Raw genomic sequence first — 21,675 nt, 5'->3', positions numbered from 1 at the left:
CAGCATGATGATCTACCAAGAAGTTGGAGATTTGTAAGAGATCACCCACAAGACCAAATCATAGGTGACATTTCACAAGAAGTTAAAACTAGGAAAGCAACTAGAGAAACTTGTGAGTTTTCAGCTTTTATATCTCAAATTGAACCTAAAAACTTTGAAGAAGCTGAAAAAGAGGAAAGTTGGATAATGGCCATGCAAGAAGAACTTGATCAATTCACAAGGAATTGTGTATGGTCATTGGTACCTAGACCTTCAAATCACCCTATTGTTGGTACAAAATGGGTATTCAGAAATAAGGTAGATGAGCAAGGAAATGTAGTTAGAAATAAAGCTAGGTTGGTAGCAAAAGGATATAACTAAGGGGAAGGAACAAATTATGACGAAACCTTTGCTCTCGTTGCTAGGATTGAAGCCATAAGGTTGTTGCCAGCTTTTACATGTTTCATAAATTTTAAATTGTTCCAAATGGATGTAAAAAGTGCATTTTTAAATGGATTAATTCAAGAGGAAGTATATATAGAACAACCACCTGGTTTTGAAGACTTAAAAAATTTGATCATGTTTTCAAACTTCATAAAGCCTTGTATGGATTGAAACAAGCTCCTAGAGCTTGGTATGAGAGGCTTTCAAAATTTCTAGTTGAAAAAGGGTATGATAAAGGCAACATTGATACTACATTGTTCATTAAGAGATATCTAAATGATTTAATTGTTATGCAAATATATGTGAATGACATTATATTTGGTGCAACTAATAAGGCTTTATGCAAGAACTTTGCTAAGGAAATGCAGGGTGAATTTGAGATGAGCATGATAGGAGAGTTAAGGTACTTCCTTGGTTTTCAAATTAAACAAAGTGAGAAAGGAATCTTCATCAACCAAGAAAGATACACTCAAGATATGCTCAAGAAATTCGATATACTGAAGCTAAAATCAATTTCCACACCAATGAGTCCATCCACTAAACTCGACTTAAATGAAAAAGGTAAAGATGTAGATCAAAAGCTCTATAGAGGTATGATCGGCTCTCTTCTCTACTTAACAGCAAGTAGACCAGATATTCAGTTTAGTGTGTGCTTGTGTGCTAGATTTTAGTCACAGCCTAAAGAAACACACCTAACAACTATTAAGAGAATTTTTAGATACCTCATAGACACTCAAGGACTAAGAATATAGTACTCTAGAGAATTAACTCTTAGCTTAGTTGGATACTTAGATGCTGACTTTGCTGGCAGTAGAACTGATAGGAAAAGCACTAGTGGAACATGCCAATTTTTAGGAAACATGCTCGTGTCTTGGTCCAGCAAGAAGCAGAAAACTAACAAGAAGAAATAAACAGAACCCTCAATCCACAAAGGTACCAGTTCTTCTTCTTCAAAGTTTAGGAATAAGTTACATGAATATAGGTTCAAAAACATTGAGAATGCACCAATCTCTTGTGAAAGTTTTATTGATTGGAAGAGTTTTGAGGAAATTGTAGAAATCCATATTAGTTTATCTGAGTACTTTGATGAACTGAAACTAAAAGGTTACAACACCTTTAAGAATAAGTCTTATAGTCCAAGTCTAGTTAAAGAATTCTATTCCGGTAGTGCTTTGAAATGAAAGGAATTAATAGATTCTGATGACTATAATGAAGATGGTTTGAATATTTATCTAAATGGAAAAGAATTTGTTGTGACTGCTGAAGATTTAGGAAACCTGCTGAAAATAGAATGCAAAGAAGGAGAGTATGAGTTCCCTGAAAAATATAATCCATCCTCATTATGGGAGATCATCACTAGAAGGAAAGAAAAATATTCTTCAAAAAGTAATTCAGGTCTGATAATCAGTCCTCAGATTAGGATTTTACACTATTTTACAACAGCCAACATTCAAGGTAGAAGTGGAAGCCTTAGCTACATTAGCCTCCAAGACTTCTGGTTGATGGAGCATGCCTTCAACGAGGTACCTCTAAATCTGGGAAGATTTATGATTGAAAAAATGAGAAGTGCTTGTAGACTTGATAAGGTTAATTTGCCGTATGGGAATGTAATTACATCTTGTGTGCAAAAGAAGGAAATATGGGAAAAGAGCTATCATATGGACTTGGTAAAAACCAAAGATCACGCTATTTATTATGGGAGCTTGGTTAAAATGGGGTATATACTCGATGGGGAAAGATTCATTAAGACCCCAAAGACTGGTCCAAGAAAAAAACACAACCTACCTGCTCAACCTAAAGAAGCCCCTTCCAGATTCTCAAATGAAGTAATTTTTAATTTGCTAATGAGGATTGATGGAAAGCTGACTGACCAAGGAGAAAATATACAGAAAATTGAAGAGAGAGTTACTAAGTTGGAAAACAAGCTGAAGGAGAAAGAAAACATGCCATCTGAACCTATGGCTGTAAATAGTTCTGCCACATCCAGCACTGCACCTGCACAGCAAGGAGCTGAAGGTTCAGCTGAGCCAGTAGAAAAATCTTCTCCTCATGTTAAAAGTTCTGGCATTCAAGCTGAAGGTTCCACCTACAAGTCTACCAGTCTTGTTCTGCAAATTAAAGACTCTCCTCAAGGGGTTGATCAGCTAGCCAAGACATCCTCTCCTGAACCTCAAAGCAAAAATGATTCAGAACAAAGGACAAAAGTGGTTGGTTCAGAGACAAAGAAACAACAAACCTCTCCTCCAAATTCAGAGGAAGTTTCCATCATGGATATCTTTCACCAAATGGTTAAGGAGGGACAAGCTGAAAAAAACACTGCCAGGATAGAAACTCAAAAGGATGGTGAAGATGTAGAAAAAGGAAAACAGCCTACATCAGCTACCAAAGTAAAGGCAAAAGCAGAAAAATACAAAGCCACTATAACACCACCAACTGAGGCAAAACCACCAACCAAAGGCAAGAAGACTATGGCAACCAAGACAACTTTTCTCAAGAGAAAAAAGTCTTCCAAGTTGGCAAAGAAATCCAAACCAGTTTCAACCTCTTCTCTTCAGAGTCCAATCCCTGTCTCAGACAAGTCCACACCAGAACCTTCCTTTAGACAGTCATCACCTCTCCGAGAGCCCTATCCTTTTCCTCTAAACCCTTTCTATGACACTGAATCTTCACCTTTTGACACATCAGATGAATATAAGCCCCTTACATTGATTCTGACAAAAAAAGGGAGTAGAATGGGTGCAAGAACCAGAGAATGGGTGCAGGAGTTAAAAAAAAAATGTTAGGGTGGAGGAACCAAGAACCTAGGAAATAAAAGATAGCAGAATCAAGAGCAGGAACTTAGAAAAATAGGAGATAGGAAGCAAAATTGTCTAGGGGCAATTTCGAAATACTTTTTAATTAACTGCTATTTGTGCCATGGTGGCACTTGAACACTTAAGTTTAATTCTGTTGTTTATATAGTTGTGTGTGAAAAGTGAATGCTGAAATGTCTATGTTGTTTAACTGCTACAAATTGAAGTCTGTTGATATTTTGCTATCTTGGTATTTTTTACTGTCATGAACAAAATCTGCTGATGCTGTGCTGATATTAATGCTGATAAATGATTTTTGTTATGGCATTATGAATGATTTCTGTTTGTAAATAGATATAGATGGGGTGCATAGCATATCAATTGAAACATGAATGATGTAGACAAAATCTCAAATCAATAAACTGTTGACAACTGCTGGAACATTTATGAAAATCTGCCAACACTTACTGCTAAAAGTTTAATGATGATCTGTTAATACTTACTTGCTGTAAATCACTCCATATTGCTGCACATATGTACAATGTCATTTTCTATATGACAAAAATAAAATTTGATGGAATAAAGTAAGCAAAATATGCACATACTTAGGGGGAGCATATACTTAGGGGGAGCAATCCTCATTTTTTGCAGAAAACTAAAAAGCCTAAAAGGACACTATGCTATCAATCAAGGAATGTTTTGTCATCATCAAAAAGGGGGAGATTATTGGCTCCATTAGTTTTTGATGATAACAAACATTCCTATTCATTTATGTCTAATATCTTTACTTGAGTGTGCAGGAAAATTAATATATGAAATTAATCATTTAACTCCTCAAAGAGTATATCAAAAGAAAAAGAGGAGCAAAAACAACAAGATGTAACTGTCTAACAAGGAGGAAGCCTATTGGTGAAAAAAGGAAGAATATTGGTTGACCAAGTTTCAAATTGGAGGAATGGCGGGCTAAAGAGTTTGAGAAACAAAATCAACTTAGTCAACCAAGTCACTCGACTAACTGCTTTCTACCAGAATTTGCAACCTAAAACAGAACCAACTTAGTCAACCAAGTCAGTCGATTAAGAGTTTTCTGTCTGCAATTTGAACCAGAGCACTACAAGACAGATTAACGACTAGAACTCATCTTCAACTATTTTCAACAGCCATAAACTGTCAAACTGCCATCAGAGTTGCATCTCCAAGTATAAAAGGGTCTTCCAACAATTGGAAACAAGTTTTTATAAGCCTTGAATGAGATTTGAGCTATAGAAAGTTTAAAAACCAGAAAAGCTTCACTGCATTTGTCAGCACTTAAACGCCTACTCCTTGCATTTGTATTTAACACTCAATCTTGTACCACTCAGATCAACCAGTGATCATAGGTACCTTCTTTTACTACTTTTCTTGTATTCTTAGAGTGAATGAGTCACTCTAATGGGTTGCTCAAGCTTGGGATAGCTTGATTGTTGAAGGTTGTGGTTAAGCTTGGGAAAACCACTTTGGGTTTTAGTTGAGCTTGTGAAAAACTAGTGTAAAAGGTTTTAGCTGAGCCTGGTAAAAGCTATTGTAAAGCTTGGTGAAAGTTTGTGAATTTCACCGGTGTTTAGTGAATTTGTGGGAAAATCCTTGGTTGGATTATCAAGGTAGTGGATGTAGGTCTTAGACCGAACCACTCTAAATTGTTGTGCATCTTATACTCTATTTTTATTTTCTTAAGTTCGAGAAATTAGTTTCCAATATTGTTAAGAGCCAAATTGTGCTATTCACCCCCCCTCTAGCACATATTATCGAGACCAATAATTGGTATTAGAGCTCGTTCCCTGTTATTAAGGCTTAACATCCTTAGAGAGGATCCATGTGGCTCTCCAAAAATTAATAGTGGCTGAGGGACAATCAACAAACAAATCACCTCTGTTTGATGGCTCTAATTACCCTTATTGGAGCATAAGAATGTCAATCTATATTAGGGCTATAGACTATGAAATGTGGGACGTCATAACTGATGGACCCTTTATGCTCTCAACCGTGAATGTAGTGACAAATGAGTTGATGCCCAAGCCAAGGTCTGAATGGACTAAGGCTGAAACTAAGAAAGTTCAAATAAATTTTAAGGCCATCAACACATTGCATTGTGCATTAACCCCCACTGAATTTAACAAAGTCTCAAGTTGTACAATAGCTAAGTAAGTGTGGAAAAAACTTAGAATAATTCATGAAGGCACTTCTCAGGTAAAAGAGTCCAAAATTGCTCTGTTAACACATAATTATGAAATGTTCAAAGTGGAGCCTGGTGAAGACATCAACAGCATGCTTGGTAGGTTTACAAACATCACAAATAAATTGAGTCAACTAGGCAAGCCTATTCCTGAACATGAATTAGTAAAAAGACTACTTATGAGTCTACCAAAAAACTAGAAGCCTAAAGTGACTACCATTAGAAAGGCTAAAGATCTTAACATCATCACACTTGATGAGATTTGTGCTTCTCTTCTTACTCATGAGCTGGAGCTTAAGGAAGAAGAAGAAAAAGAAGACCGAAGTGAAGCAAAAGAAAAAAAAATGAGTATTGCAGTTAAAGCCAGCATCCTTGAAGAAGGGTTGGAAGAGTTTTCCTGTGATGATGATTAAGAATTAGCTTTACTCCTTACATTTGTATTTAGCACTCAATCTTGTACCACTCAGATCAACCAGTGATCATAAGTACTTTCTTTTACTACTTTTCTTGTATTCTTAGAGTGAAGGAGTCACTCTAAGGGGTTGTTTAAGCTTAGGATAGCTTGATTGTTGAAGGTTGTGGTTGAGCCTTGGAAAACCACTTTGGGTTTTAGTTAAGCCCGTGAAAAACTAGTGTAAAAGATTTTGGCTGAGCCTGGTAAAAGCCATTGTAAAGCTTGATGAAAGCTTGTGAATTTCACCGATGTTTAGTGAATGTGGGAAAATCCTTGGTTGGATAATCAAGGTAGTGGATGTAGGTCTTGGACCGAACCACTCTTAATTGCTATGCATTTTATACTCTGTGTTTATTTTCTTAAGTTTTAGAAATTAGTTTCCAATATTGTTAAGAGCCAAATTGTGCTATTCACCCCCCTCTAGCACATATTATCGGGACCAACATCTAAAATGCATGAGCTAGTGTAAATGTTAAGATTGCTTGGTATGTTGTTTGAAAGAATTAAAAAGGGAATAATGTGGATGGAGGATTAAGATATAAAGCATTGAAAGCTAGATAGACAACTATGCATGTAAACTTGGAAGTAATTGAGTGAGCTTGGAAGTGATCGTTGTTGCCATATATGTTGTTATAGAATAAAAATATAAGATGGATTTGGATGAAAGTTGCTTGCAAATGTTGAAATGTGCACTTAATGTTATAAATAAATTGCCGGTACATATAGTATGAAGAATTACACAAGTAAAGATATGAATACCTTTAGTAAAAATGTGTCAAGATGCATATGAATATGCAAAGGTTAAGTGAGAAAGAATGGAAATTTTAGCATGCTGTAAGTTATTAAAATGATGATTGATGTTTGAATGAGAAAGTAAAATGGGAATGATAAACACTAAGTAGATTAAGCTTGGTTATTGCTAGGAAGTGTGCAAGTCGAAAAGGAATACTATGGTGATTAACTAAAGGAGGAAACATAACCGGATAAGTGGCGAAGTGATATCTCGCCATTGTGAGGTGAGTAGGGGGTGTCTATTTCAAAAAATCTACACACTATATATTGTTATACATTTATTAAGCGTTGCCAGTTTCCTTTAAACGCATGGTGGATAGCATGAGTTGTTAGCCTCGGTAGGCGATTTTTTTTAAATGGATTTGTAATCAATTATAAACTGTTATTGTGGAAAGCATGAGCTAGTAGAAATGTTAGGTAGATTGTGGATGATATGACTTTTGAAATTGTTTTGGACATATATATAGGTAAGCTATATATGTAAAGTGCTTTAGAAACCGAGAAACAAGCCTTTTTGAAATGTTTGCAACAAATCTGTGCCTTGTATTTTTGTGTGACATGCATAGTTAAATGCTTTTATTAAATGGTTTAAATGCAAAATTTTCGAGAGCCGATTTAGTTCGATCTTTATACAAGTGTTTACACCATGCTTTTTTATGTGAAAAGTAATTTGAAAGTTTATCAAACCTTGTTTTCAAATGATTTCAAGCAAAAGACTTGGAAACCTCGATTTGGTTTTGAAAATGATTTTGACAAACTGAGAGCATTGAGAGTAGGCTGAATGTCACATCAGGATAGTGTGACCCTTGTGCACAAGTGAGCTCTAGCTAGAGAACCTTTGGGTAGCCGACGGGCGGTTAGACGTGGCGGGGGCCATGGTCTGTGAGATATACATGGCAAGGCCACAGGTTGATATATGTGGCTAGGCCACAGGTTGATATACGTGGTTGCGACCAGTTGATTTCTTCAATGTCGGCCAACATCGTCGAGACTGCCATGGCTGTGGGAATCCACTAGAGCGGTGCTCCCAGATTGTTATTACGTGGAAGAGGGTCCACGAATTGATTTTTTTACAATTACCTACTCGAGAGCCTTGAGAGTTTTAGACTTGTACTCTTCTGCATGGTGGAGAGTTAACGTTTTCCTATAGCTCCCCTATCTAATCAAACACTTTCAATGCTTATTTAATGATCATGAGTTGAGTTATATGGGCGTCTATGTTGATTTTTACATGCCACACATTTTGGAAGCGTGCATACTTTTATACGGATATTTGTATTTTTTATGGAAAGTGATGATTTCGATGATTGAAAGTCAATTTTGCTATGTTTGTTTTCGGCATTGTTTTGCCACGAAAGGTATTATATCATGATTTTTCAGCATCATTTTCACAAGGCACAAACACCCTATTTGTGATTTGTTTTTCTAACGTTATTATTCTATATTCTGGTTTTATTATTCAAATGATCTGCCTTAAGCCTGTTTCCCATCTACGCACTGCTCACGGAGCAAATGATCACTAAGTTTGTAAGACTCACCCCCCTTATTTTCCTTTTGTAGATAGTGATCGGCCTAGCATCCGTTCATCGACGTATATTGTCTACTGCGGATATGTAAAGGCATCTCATAGAACTTCATTCCGAGTTGCTCCACTGCTAGAGGCCAAGCCATTTATAGCATGACGTATTTGTAATTAGTGTTAATGTAAATGTGCAATTGGTATTATAGAGTTTAATGTATTTTTACAAGTGTGGTGAATAAAGATTAAGATGGCTTATTATGATTTATGTTCAATTCTTATTATAAAGAGTTATATGGTTTAAGTAATCTCATAGATTGATGGCATGAATATGTAGTAATAACTAAGTTTTGATTAAGGCTTGTTCGGGACTTGACGGGTTCTCCCGCAAGACTCAGACGTCGATAGCATTCGAGGAGCGATCGTTGCATCAAACATATTCTATACACAAAAACTAAAATATAATATTTTTATTTTATCCAAATGAATGTATTTATTTTCTTTTGTTTAATTATATAAATAAAGTTGAAATAACCTTTGTGACAGATTTTTGGTGACAGACTTGTGATGACCAATTTTATTTTTAATTTAGTAAGGTGCCTTTTTTTCCCTCCGAATTATTTGTCATAAATCCATCACTATTTTTGTCAAAAAATATAATATTATATTAAACTAATCCTTGTGATAGATTATTCTACCATAATAATCCGTAACTATACTCGAGCTGCTCGAATTAAATTTCTATCACAATTACATCACTAATTTTGTCACTAAACAAGGAATCCTAATATTGTAATAGTTTTCATCCCAAGAATTTGTTATTAATTTTGGTGCCAAGATAAATTTTTGCACCCAAATTACTTGTAATAGATTTAGTGATAGATTTAAAATGCTGTCACAATTCTGTCACGAATTTGTCACTAAATCTTATAAGTGAATTATCATTAATTTTGTCACAAAACCATCTCAATTTTATCATTATAAGTCATTATCTGTGACAAAAAATAGTGACAAAAATTTTTCCCCGTCACAGTGACCAAGATTTTTGGTAGTGTTAGTCAATTTTCTATTTGAGACCATGTTTCTTTCAAGTTTTGGCCTTGATGATCTACTGGGCACTCTTAAGGATCCATTGGGGCTTCTCAAAATGTTAGATTTCTTGTCCAAGTTGCCTTAAGATCGATTGACACTCTTATGGGATTGATTGAGGCTTTTTCTTTTGATGTTTTCTCACCTAGTCTGCCTTAGGATCGACTGGGCCTTTGTTTTCTTCAATATATCTTCAAGTTTTCCATACATTTTGCCTTTGGATTGATTGGCCTTGCTCTAAGATTGATTGGAGCTTTGTTTCTTCAAGATTTTTTTACTTTCAATGGGTATAACTTCCTTGTGACCAAATATTGGACACCTTTATGCTTACCTTCCTTGTTTCTTTAATAATGAGCTTTTTGACTTGAGGCAACCTTATTGTTGTGTAGATTAATAAACTTCTCATCTTGTGCACCTATTCTGCAACTTAGACATCTCAAGAGTGAATATTAGAAGGATTTATGAAACCTTGTTCAATTGAGTTTTAATACTCATACAATTCTCATTCAAGCTTGTAGACATTTGTTAAGCAAGTGAAACTTCAATGACTTCAAGAATTCACGCAATTAAGATAAACAAGCTTGTAATCATGTACAAACAAGTGTATGACAGTTGAATCTTTTCAAGAACATATCAAGAATCACTCAAGTAATGTTCAAGCAAAATTCATCATTTTGTCATAACCAAAACTATAATTATTTTAAAGCTAACAATAATCCCTTTGATATGATAAAAATATCAGCATAATTTGCATTTGAAAACTCTTGAAGGCTCCCCCTAACTCTATTAGTCTCTTAGCCTTTGTTTAAAAATATTAAAGCTCAAGTAAAAAGGGATTAAAGATGATATGAAATTTAAAATTCTCTCCCTCAACACATGCATCATGTCTTCAAATTTGCTCGTAAACCTTCTCATCTTTTTGTTATATCACAAAAGGTCTAGAAGTGTGAGCATTTAGACACTCAAACTTAAGACATGACAAGCATAGCATTTATAAAGTTCAATGAAGGTAAGCATAAAGATGTTTAATAAGCACGTAAGCCATAATGTCACTAATATTTAGCTCCAATGTCAATTGTTAAAGATCAATTTAAGGCATTATATTCCAATTGATACAGATAAGTAAAAGCTCCCCCTTTGTAATAGTAAATGAGCACAAAATCAATTTTGAGAGATAGAATCATTTTAAAGATCATTATATAAATTGGTAAAATACGAGTAAAGGCTCCCTATTTGAAAGGACTCTAAGCATACCAAGCAAATCAATTTGCAAAGCTCAAACTCATTCGAGAAGGATATGAACAATTTAAAGCTCAAGTGTGAGGAAACAATTCTAAAGCTTGATGCCAATTTTAAAGTTAGATACTAATTGAGAAAGCTTAAGGCTTGATACTAACTAATCAAATCATCATTCAAGCATAAGTGAGAAGCTATATAAAAGACAATATCAATTTGGTGTTAGAAAGATATTATGTCAAGCCCAGCTCAATAATATACTTGTCATGTCATTTATGGGCTTGATAGAATGTTTGCATAAGTGAATGTATCGAAAAAATCATTAAACGTCGGTATTGTACCTAGTGGTACAATTAAGTTGATTAAAGCCTTGAACTAGTCCAAATAGAGATTTTAAGATGTATTTGAGAGTTATTGAACCTTAAAATGTCTTAATATGGTGATTTGGAGTTCAAGGATTGATTTGGAGTTCAATTGGGAATTTTTATAACGTAGGGGTAAAATGGTCATTTTGTCACCCGAGGGCAAAATTGGAATGTTGGACGAAATTTTTGACCAAGTTTGACTATTTGGAGCATAATTTGAAATTGTGGAGTGAAAAATTTTAATTCCGACATTTTTCAAGTATAAGGGCAAAACGTTAAAATTTTACATCACCATGACACTTGTCAAGCCCATGAATTTCACCTATTGTCACTTTATACTTTGGATAATTATGGGATTACATGTGGTGAGAAATTGCTTAATGGTTAAGTATTAAGCATGCACCAATTACATGGTGACACGTGGCAAATTTTAATCCTTTTATAATTCCCTTTAACAACCAGCACACACTCCTCCCAAATCACTCTCTCTTGGCCGGCCAAAGCAAAGAACAAAGAGAAAAGAATAGAAACAAACCCTAGAGAGGAAAATTCAAGAGAAATTTGTGAAATTTCAAAGGACAAAGCAATCAAAGGTAAGATTTTTCAATTTTAGCTTAAGATCTACCTTTCTCATGCTCTCTTTTTCATTTTCCATAGTTGAAACTCAAGATTTCATGAAGGAAAGTTTACTGGCCGAACCTACGGGGAGAGGTTTTGATCACGGGTTTTGTTAGATTTCATGCTATATACGCGTTTTTAGTTGTTTTGTGATACTCGATGTGAAAAACAAGCATGAAAACCACATGTTCTTCATCAAACCCTCTTTGGCCGAATTTACTAAAGGACACATTGATGATGAATCTTGTTATATCTCATGTTATTTAGCTTGTATTCGATGAATTGTGGTGCCGGATATTGAAAACGGTTATGGAAACGTATGGTTCCTTTAGTAAACGATTTGAACAATAATGAGAAAATCATAGTAGATGGACTTGGATTTGATTCCTAATGATATAGATGCATTTATTGGACTGTGTTGACACTGATTAGCAAGTTAGTCCAAAATGGGAATTATCACGACCCGATACTCCCCTCGAGCCAGTGACAACCGCCGCGGTGTCCCGATCGACACTCATTACTCGAAATGTCAATCGAAACCCCGCATAACTTTAATCTCAGTTTCTCATTTCCCTTGTGAGTAACCGTTGCCAAATATCATGTTCTAAAAGATTTTAAGCTATTTCCAACTTAAATCAATAAAAAAAAATGATTTCTGTCTCACAGGGACATTTTGGTCATTTTTCCCCAAAAATTCTGAAACTAGCTAAAAATGTAGTATGTGAGTATAAAACACATAATTCATAATTAAAAATAAGTTTAAACATCTAAAACCTTCATTTAAAATGAAATTATGACTATTTGAATATAATAAAAATATTTAATAAAATATTCTATCTTCTTATAAAACAATATTTATAGAGTTACCGGTACATAATTTTTATAGTGTAAAAGCTAAATAAATTCATTCATGCTGTAATACAGATAACCAAAGTATAAAATTTAATTTACAATGACACATGGGTCCACGAACGACCAAAAGTATCAAAAGAGGTAAACCTACAGTTTTTGAGGATGCAAGTCTAACTGTAGCCCTCAACGCAATGAGCTATCTACCGACTATCCTGAGCCTGAAATGGGTGGAAATGAGGGTGGTGAGATTATATAATCCCAGTGAATAAACAAATACCATCTAAAATATCTAAAGCTGAGTATATGGAGACAGATAAAACAGATTAGCATAAAAATAATTCATAGCATTTCAAACTCGATTTAATAAGATAAAATAGATTTATTTCATCCAAATAATCATTCAGGCTTATGATTTCTTGAAAAACTTGGCTCGTGCCAAAAATCATTATCATACTCAGTTATCAAGGAATTTTGGCCGAGGGCTATCCCAACCGAGTTCGCCAAGGCTGTTAAAAAGTCATGTACGCATAAATTATATTTTTATTTTGAAATCGTAGCCATTCCTTGGCATTGGCTGAGTTCACCCTCATGTAATGGTTTGGCATGAAGTGAACTCTAAAGTTATACCTCGGGAGTTACCCTACTCGCCTCTCCAACCGAGGTAAAATATAACGGGATTTCGTGCCCCTCTAATAGGCTAGTCCACAGAAAACCTGCCCACTACAGCAAATTAAACCCACCATATAATAAAATTTGCAATAGCATGACATGGTAATTATTTTATTTTATTTTACAGCCTTTCAAGGTAAATCAACAATTTATACATTTCCAACACATTTATCAAATCAACCATCCATGCCAATATTGCCATAAGCCAATCAATTAGAATCATGAATTTACAACACACAAAAACAGTCTCCAATTACTCTATTTTCAAACCATCATTCAATTTTAAAACAATTTTATAAAATTATTTTCATTAAATCACATTTTTTTATAAAACCAAAAAATTAATCATTTAATTCATTTTCCATAAAATTCACAAAATCGAATAAAACATACTTTAGATAATTAAGATGATGATAAGGTTACTCACTATTTCGGGAGTCGAATTTTTTTAGAGTGCTCCGACTATCGACCCTCGGGTACAATTTCTTTATCCTTATCGGAGGATTCACCACCTAGACATAATGCACAATCAAGCAATTTACCACATTGGTGCTAAACCTTTATAAAACTATATGGATGCATGAAATGGAATGTAAATTGTACGGATTACCGTCTAGACACGGTATTCTACACAAATTCATTTGGGTCCTTAATTAAATCGGTATTGGCTTAATTCGATCTATCACTCGATTAGTTGGCCAATATGTCCAATTCAACTCCAATTAACTCCATTTTTCTCCCAATACTCCAAATCATTAAACACAATTTAAATAACTTAAAATGTGGCAAAATCATTCTCACATTTTCTCTTGAAAAATTCAGCCATTTTGAGTGCATCAACACCGTGATTTTTCCTACTTGATTTTCTCACCACAATTCATCATTTCCTAACCAATTCACTTCAAATAAAATCAAAATCATCATCCACACTCTACATGGAAAATTCGGCCAATGAAGAATCCTTGAACATGTGATTTTTCTTGTTTTCCTTCCAAACATGATAAATCAACTATAAATACTAAAATATCTCAAAATCTAACCAAATAAATCATCAAATCTTCTCTCTCTAAATTCAGTCAGCCATGAATCCTTCATGATATCTTGTGATTCAACCATGGAAAATGCAAAATAATGCGTGGGAAAGGTAGATCACAAGTCGAAATTAAGAAATTTTACCTTTGATTGCTTGATTACTTGAATTTTCACACGTTTCCCTTGAATTTTTCCACCTAGGGTTTGTGTTCTTCTTTTCTTCCTTTGTTCTTGCTTTGGCCGGCCATATGAAGAGAAATGGGCTGATTTTATGCTGATTTTTAAGCCAAAAAAATAAATGGATATAAATTTGACATATGTCACCATTCCATTGGTCCATGTGTCATACTTAGCCATTAAGCAATCTCTCTCCACCACTTAAATTTCCTGAATTATTTATGATAATATTGGGTAAAATCCATGTGCTGGACAAGTGTTGGGTGGTGCAAAATTACAATTTTACCCTTAAGGTGGCAAAATGACTATTTTACCCCTATGCTCGAAAAAATGTCGAAATTAAAATTTTTCACTTCTCAAACTCAAAATATGTTCTAAATAGTCAATCGTGATCAAAAACTTCTTCCAACATTCCAATTTTAACCTCGAGTGACAAAATGACCATTTTGCCCCTAAATCATGAAAATTCTAATTTGACTTCAAATCGGTTCTCAAACTCCGAATCACCATTTTAAGTCATTTTGGGGTTTTAAAATTCTCAATTTCATCTTAAAATCTCTATTTGAACTAGTTCGAGGCTTAATTCAACTTAATTGTACCATTTGGTACATTGTCGTCTTTTAACGATTTTCGAGGTACTCAAGTAAGCAAACATGCATTCTTATCTAAGAATGGCATAATAAACATATTGTAGAGTCGGGCTTGACAGGAATGAATTTCGGTTACAATGAATTAAGTTACAATCAAGCTTATTGAGGTACTTTGGTGTATTTGGAATATTAGAAGTGTAATGAATATATTTGAAGTTGAATAAGATGTTTTGGTTAATTCAATAGTGTATAGTTCGAGTTAGGTCGAATACAAGTTCAGTCCGATCATAATTGAACCCACGTAGAATACCGTCTTTAAGTGATTATTCGGACAATTCTCATTCAATGTCATGCATTTATATAGAGCCTGAAATAGTTTTATAACAGTTTGGCACAAATATATTGAATTACGTGTCGTGTATTATGTCACGACCCGGTACTCCCCTCGAGCCCGTGACAACCGCCGCGGTGTCCCGGTAGACACTTATTGCCCGGAATGTCAACCCGAAACCCCGCAAGGCTTTACTATCAGTTTCTCTGTTCCTTTGTGAGCAACCATTGTCAAATATCGTGTTCTAAAATATTTTAAGCTATTTCCAACTTTAAACAAATAAAATATTAATTTTTCGTCTCACAAGGGTATTTTGGTCATTTTTCTCAAAAATTTTAAAACTGGCTAAAACGTAATATACAAGTACAAAACACACAATTCATATTCAAAATGAGTTTAAAAGTCTAAAATCTTCATTTAAAACGAAATTATGGTTATTTGAATATAATAAGAAAATAAAAGAAATATTAAGTAAAATATTCTATTTTCTTATAAAACAATATTTATAGAGTTATACGTGAATAATTTTTATAACGTAAAAGCTAAATAAATTTATACATACTTAAATACAGTAAGCCAAAATATTTAATTTAATTTACAATAACAAGAGTGCCCCCGAATAAACAAAAGTAAAGAGGACTGTGAACCTACGGTTTGGAAAATGCAGATCCCACTGTAGTCCTCGATGAGATCAGCTATCTACAGTCTATACTGAACCTGAAATGGGTGGAAAGGAGGGTGGTGAGATTATAAAATCCCAATGAGTAAACAAACATCATCATAAACATCTAGAGTTGAGTACATGGAGACAATAAAGTAAATCATCATAAACTGGGTTATAGCATTAGAACACATTTTGTTCAAAACACGTAAAGAGGCTTATGAATCTCATAAAAATCTAGGCTTGTGCCATAAATCCATTCTCGGGGACACCTTGGCCGAGGCATCCTACCGAGACCGCCAAGGCTATTAAAATTCACATTTCACATAAATCATGTTTTTGTTTTGAAAACATAGCCGTTCCTTGGCGTTGGCTGAGTTCCCCCTCACGTGGTGGTTTAGCGTGAAGTGAACCCTAAACTTTACCCCAGGAGATACCCTACGCGCCTCTCCGTTCGAGGTAAGAATATAATGGGGTTTACCGTGCCCCTCTAAAAGGCTGGTCCACAGAAACCCCCTACTGCAGTGATTAATTAATATATAATCCACCATATAATAAAACTCAATAACATGATATGGCAATTTTGTAATTCGTAGTTTTTCAAGGTAACCAAACAATTCGCATTTCAATACAATTGCCAACTAGCCAATCATGCTCGATTTATCATAAGCCAGTTAATTTAAACAATCAAATTGCCACAATTAACAGTCTCCGTGTACTCTATTTTTCAAAATCACTATTAATTTCAAAACAATTTATAATTTAATTTCATTGAAACTCATTTATTCATAAAACATGAAAATTTATCTTTTTAAATTCCTTTTTCCATAGAATTCATGAAAGCATCTAAAAACCACCCTAGATAATTAAAATGACAGTAAGTTTACTCACAATGTCTAGAATGCAGACTTTCGAAGCACTCTGTCTACTGGTCCTCGGATGCAATTTCCTTGCCTTTATCGGAGGACTCACCACCTTGACACAGTACAAAATCGAGAGTTTCACCAAGTTGGTACTAAATCAAAATTAAACTAATTTAGACTACCAATGCATGATATGGAATGCAAAAATGCACTGGTAACTATCTAAACCCGGTATTGGCCTAATTCGTCTTATCACCCGATTAAATTCCTAACGGGTCCGTTTAAACTCCAATTTAATTCTTTTCAGTTTCTATACCTCAATTGCACCCAAATTAACTTAATGTCCCTCAGTGTGGTGCAAATTATCAGTCCCAACAGCAAATTACGAAAATACCCCTAGTGGGTAAAAATTCGTATTTTTGCTCCGAAAATTCTCATTATTTTTCTAGGCTCATAATTCATTATTCCTTAACCAATTCTCCTAGAATAAAATCAAACTCATCCTCACTCACTACATGGTAAATTCAGCCATTAATGGTTGGGGGAGAAAATAAATTCTTTTCTTGTTGTTTTGTTTCTAAATATGCTAAACTAACTAAAAACACTAACATAAATTAAAATCAAATAAATCCAACAACTTTCTCTCTCCTAACCCATTTTTTCAGAATTGAATTCATCATGAAAACATGTAATTTAATCATGGAAAATAAAGAGAAATGCTTGGGAATAAGAAAACTCAAGCTTAATAGAAAAAACTCACCTTTTTCACTTAATTTCCTTGAAAATTCACACTTTTTCTTTGATTTTCTCTCTCTAGGGTTTTGTTTTTGTTTTCTCTCTCTTCTTGCTGGTTTGGCCGGCCATGGGGTGGAAGATGGGCTGATTTTGTGCCTTTTAAAAAGGAAAATAATAAATTAATAAAGGCATGACACATGGCATCATGTCATTGGCCCGTTTTTAAAATTTTAAAAATTTAAACATTTTATCTCCACCACATGTTTAGTCAAGGGTCAAAGATGAAGACAAAGGAAGACCATGTGCTGGAAAAAATATCCTGGTGGTGGAAAATTACAATTTTGCCCCTGAGGTGGCAAAATTACCATTTTACCCCTATACTCCAAATTATACCGAAATTAAAATTTTTCACTTCTAAACCTCAAATCATACTTCAATAAGTCAAATTATACTCTAATAAGTCAAATGGGGTCAAAAAAATCTTTTCTAAAATTCCCATTTTGTCCCCAGGTGGCAAATGACCATTTTGCCCCTAGTTAGTGAAAATTCCGATTTGACTCCAAATTGATCCTCAAACTCCAAATTACCATTTTAAGTCATCCATGAACTGTGAAACTCTTAATCTCACCTTAAAATTCCTATTTGATCTAGTTCGAGGATTAAATAAACTTTGTTGTACCTCTAGGTACAATACCGACTTTTGTAAATTTTTCGAGACTCTCCTAGCATGCAATCATGCTATCATCACATGTATGTCATGAATAGTATTTTATAAGGTCGGGCTTTACATATTATATATAGGTGGTGAGCCCTTTGATAAGGGTAAAGTTATTGTGCCCGAGGACCAAGAATAGGAGTACTCCAAACTCTTGCTATGGTGAGTAATCAAACTTTCATCTTAGCTATCTAAAGTAGTTTATACCCGTTTTTATGTTTTAAAGAAAAATGAATTTAAATTGCAAACTATTATGTTTTACAATTGAAGTGTTGATTAAATGAAATGAGATTTATAACTTGTTTTGAAATTGAATATTGGTTTTGGAAATTGAGTAAGTGGAGACTGTATACTTGTGTTATATATATGTTTTGACATATGGTTTGAATTGATGGCTTATGACAATGTGATGGCAAGCATGGCTGGATTTGCGTTTGTGTGGAATATATGAATTGTTTTGCATTGCCTTGACAGGCCGGTAATATTATATTAGCCATGTCATGCTGTCGAAAATTTTATTGAATTGGTGGGTTATTTGATTAGCTTACTACAGTGAGCGGGTTTCTGTGGACCAGCTTATTAGAGGGGCACGGTAAACCCGATTATATTTTACCTTGGTACGAGAGGCGCGGAGGGTATCTCCTAAGGTAACGTTAGAATTCACTTCATGTCGAACCACCACGTGAAGGTGAAACTTAGCCAACGCCAAGGAAGGGCTGTGCTTTTAAATGAAAAAAAAAAGAGTTTTATACTCATATGTAATTTTAACAACCTTGGCGGACTCGGTTAGATGCCCTGGGCCAATGTGTCATTGAGTGCAAGTTTTTGGCATGAGCCAAGTTTTAAGAGAATCATAAGCATTGTTGATTTTTTTATGAAATGAAATGAGATTTGATGTTATGAATCATATTATGATGAGATATTTTAAATTATCTCCATTTACTCGATTTTAGATGTTTTAGATGGAAATTTGCTTACTCACTAGGTTTATAAAAACTCACCACCCTTCTTTCAACCATTTCAGGCTCAAGGCAGTCTGTAGACCGCTGATTTTGTCGAGGGTTTGCTGTTGGATTCGCACCCTTAGAAATCGCAGGTTTACAATCGTGTTTATTTTGGTTATTTTGGGGGCCCATATGTCATTGTAGAAATCTTGTATACCTGGCTACGGGTGCCACTGTATGTATGAATTTATTTTACTTTTACGCTACAAAAATTATTTACGCAAAGTTCTATAAATATTGTTTTATAAGAAAATAAAATATTTTATTTAATATTTTTATTTAATTTAAATAGCTATAATCTCACTTTAAATTGATGAATTAGACAACGAAACTTATTTTTAGACATGAAATGGATGCTTATTACTCGTATATCATATTTTTACCAAGGTTCGAAAAATTTGGATAAAATGACCAAAATACCCATGTGTAGTAGAAATTACTTTTTGATTGTTTTTGATTTGAAATTGGTCAATATTTCTTTAAAACATGGTATTTAATAACTGTTACTCACAGGGGCGGCGGAAAACTGATGCAATAGCCTTGCGAGGTTTCAGTTGGCATTCCAGGTAAGGAATGTCTATCGAGACATCGCGGAGATTGTCACGGGCTCGAAAAGAGTACCGGGTTGTGACATATTACCAATAATGAAAAGCACTAAATGTCGAATTCTCACCATAACTTGTTGTTGAAGATCTCAAGTGCTCATGATACCAATTTGATAAATGTTAATGATAAACTCCCCCTTAATAATCATAAAAACAAAATGTCTATAGAAGACCAACTGTTAGTAGAGAAATAATGAGTCTAGAATAAATGAGCATTCGCCCAAAACTTGTTAGTTAAAATCCTACTATGCAAGTATACGTATCGAATAGATAGTATATTAGCAAGCAGGGTATCGATCCCACAGGGAATTGATCTAAAACTTTACTAAGTACTAAAATTAGAATAATTTAATCCTATCCAAATAATCAAAATTAATTAATTAACTAAAACTAATTAACTAAAATTAAAATCAACAAGAAAAATCAAAATAATAATAACATTTAAAAAATATCAAATCAAACAAGCCTAGGATCACAATATCCCTCACACTTCATCTAAATCTTACCTCTCTTCCTTAACTTATTTCAACAGGTTGAATTGTTTCAACAGGTTGAATTGCTAACTTAGAGTCCTCAATTATTTATAAGGGTCTCCCGACTCGTCCTATAAAAATATCTATTTTAATCAAAACACTATATCCCTATGTGAATTGAAATTAAAACAGACTCATTAAGTTCAGGCTCTAATCTGGCTACATATGGCCTATAGGTATATCCCTATCCTATACGCAAATCAATTAATATGATCATATGCTATCCCAATTTCAGTCTACTCTAGACTCCCTTTCCCAAGTTTGTTTAGGTTCCTAAATCAATTTAATTGGTGGCCAAGCAATTAAAAGCATTAAGAACAAATTGGAATAAACAATTCAAATTCCATTAAAAATAAGTAAGATAGAGATTAAAAACTTAAACTACATGTGAGTTCAATTGCAATCCTAGAAAAAGAAATTTAGCTACTCATAATCTCAAAATAAAATAACATTATATAAAATTCAACCATTGAAAGTATCAAGAAAGATAAAAGCTAAGGAATAAAACAAAACAATATTTGCCGTCTTGATCTCCAAGTTTCAGCCTCAACTTCTAGTTTCTTGAAGCTCCCAAAGGTTTTTTTTTTTTAATGTTATTAAACATATCCTATTTATAATAATAAACTTAACCTAAAGTGCCTTAAGCTGACTTAGGGTTTAATTGGGCTTAAAAGTATAATAAGAGGCCCAAAATTCAATTGTCAATCTTTACAAATTTTCTTTCCCGGCACAGTACGTCTGGCTATTTGCCGACGCTATTTTATTTATCTTTAATGTAGAACTGGGCAAAGTGATCATCATAAAAGTTGTAGCTATGTCTCTTAGATTTCCACTGGTCCAAGAATCACATCATTTGGAGTTCTGTAGCTCTAGATATAGCCAAAATACTGAAGCATATGCAACCAGATTCTGGGTCTATCTACACCTTACTTTCCAAAATTAAGCCTAATCACTTTTAATCCTACAAAAAATATAAAAACTAATCAATAATAAACAAATTAAAAGAAATAACATAAAATTAAAATAACTAACTAAAAGTAACCTAATTATAAAAACTACTAAAAATAAATAAAATAACAATTGAAAATTGAGGACTTAGCTAATATTTAATAACAAAATTAGAGTAAAATAATTCTATAAAATAGAATTATCAGTAGATATTCAATATGTTCATCTAATATTCAAGTGTTCATGTAACTAGATAAGTACGAACATTTAAAAGGATATTCAACATATGCATCAAATACTTAGTTTCTCAAGATATATGTGGAAGGTAGTTCCTTGGTATGTCCAAGGTATCAATAGTCATCAAGCATTATTTCTAATCATTTTCAAGCATCAATAAGTAATTTTCAATTTCATCAAGCGTAATCATTAAGCATCATCAAGCATTGCCAACCAAGTGATG

The 21,675-nt window shown here is 33.9% G+C and overlaps 1 protein-coding gene and 1 long non-coding RNA gene across 2 annotated transcripts; one reads left to right on the top strand and one right to left on the bottom strand.

Annotated features, from left to right (window-relative positions):
- Positions 1,983-3,206, top strand: LOC108661925 (altered inheritance of mitochondria protein 21-like). Its single transcript, XM_018120914.1, has one exon. It carries the CDS (start codon positions 1,983-1,985, stop codon positions 3,204-3,206), a length of 1,224 nt encoding a protein of 407 aa, XP_017976403.1.
- On the bottom strand, positions 12,535-14,236 carry LOC108662228. Its single transcript, XR_001928038.1, has 3 exons — positions 14,198-14,236; positions 13,449-13,533; positions 12,535-12,570 (listed from the first exon to the last, which is right to left on the bottom strand). It is a non-coding gene; the product is annotated as an uncharacterized LOC108662228 (long non-coding RNA).

The sequence above is a fragment of the Theobroma cacao genome, chromosome 5 (assembly GCF_000208745.1).
Source record: "Theobroma cacao cultivar B97-61/B2 chromosome 5, Criollo_cocoa_genome_V2, whole genome shotgun sequence".
In the NCBI taxonomy this organism is placed as follows: Eukaryota; Viridiplantae; Streptophyta; class Magnoliopsida; order Malvales; family Malvaceae; genus Theobroma; species Theobroma cacao.
The sequence above is the reverse complement of the archived record's forward strand: the minus strand, read 5'-3'. Positions and strand labels throughout refer to the sequence as shown.

What these genes read in the sequence shown, in the direction of transcription:
- LOC108661925 (XM_018120914.1), top strand. Translation starts at nt 1,983, where the DNA reads ATGAGAAGTGCTTGTAGACTTGATAAGGTTAATTTGCCGTATGGGAAT.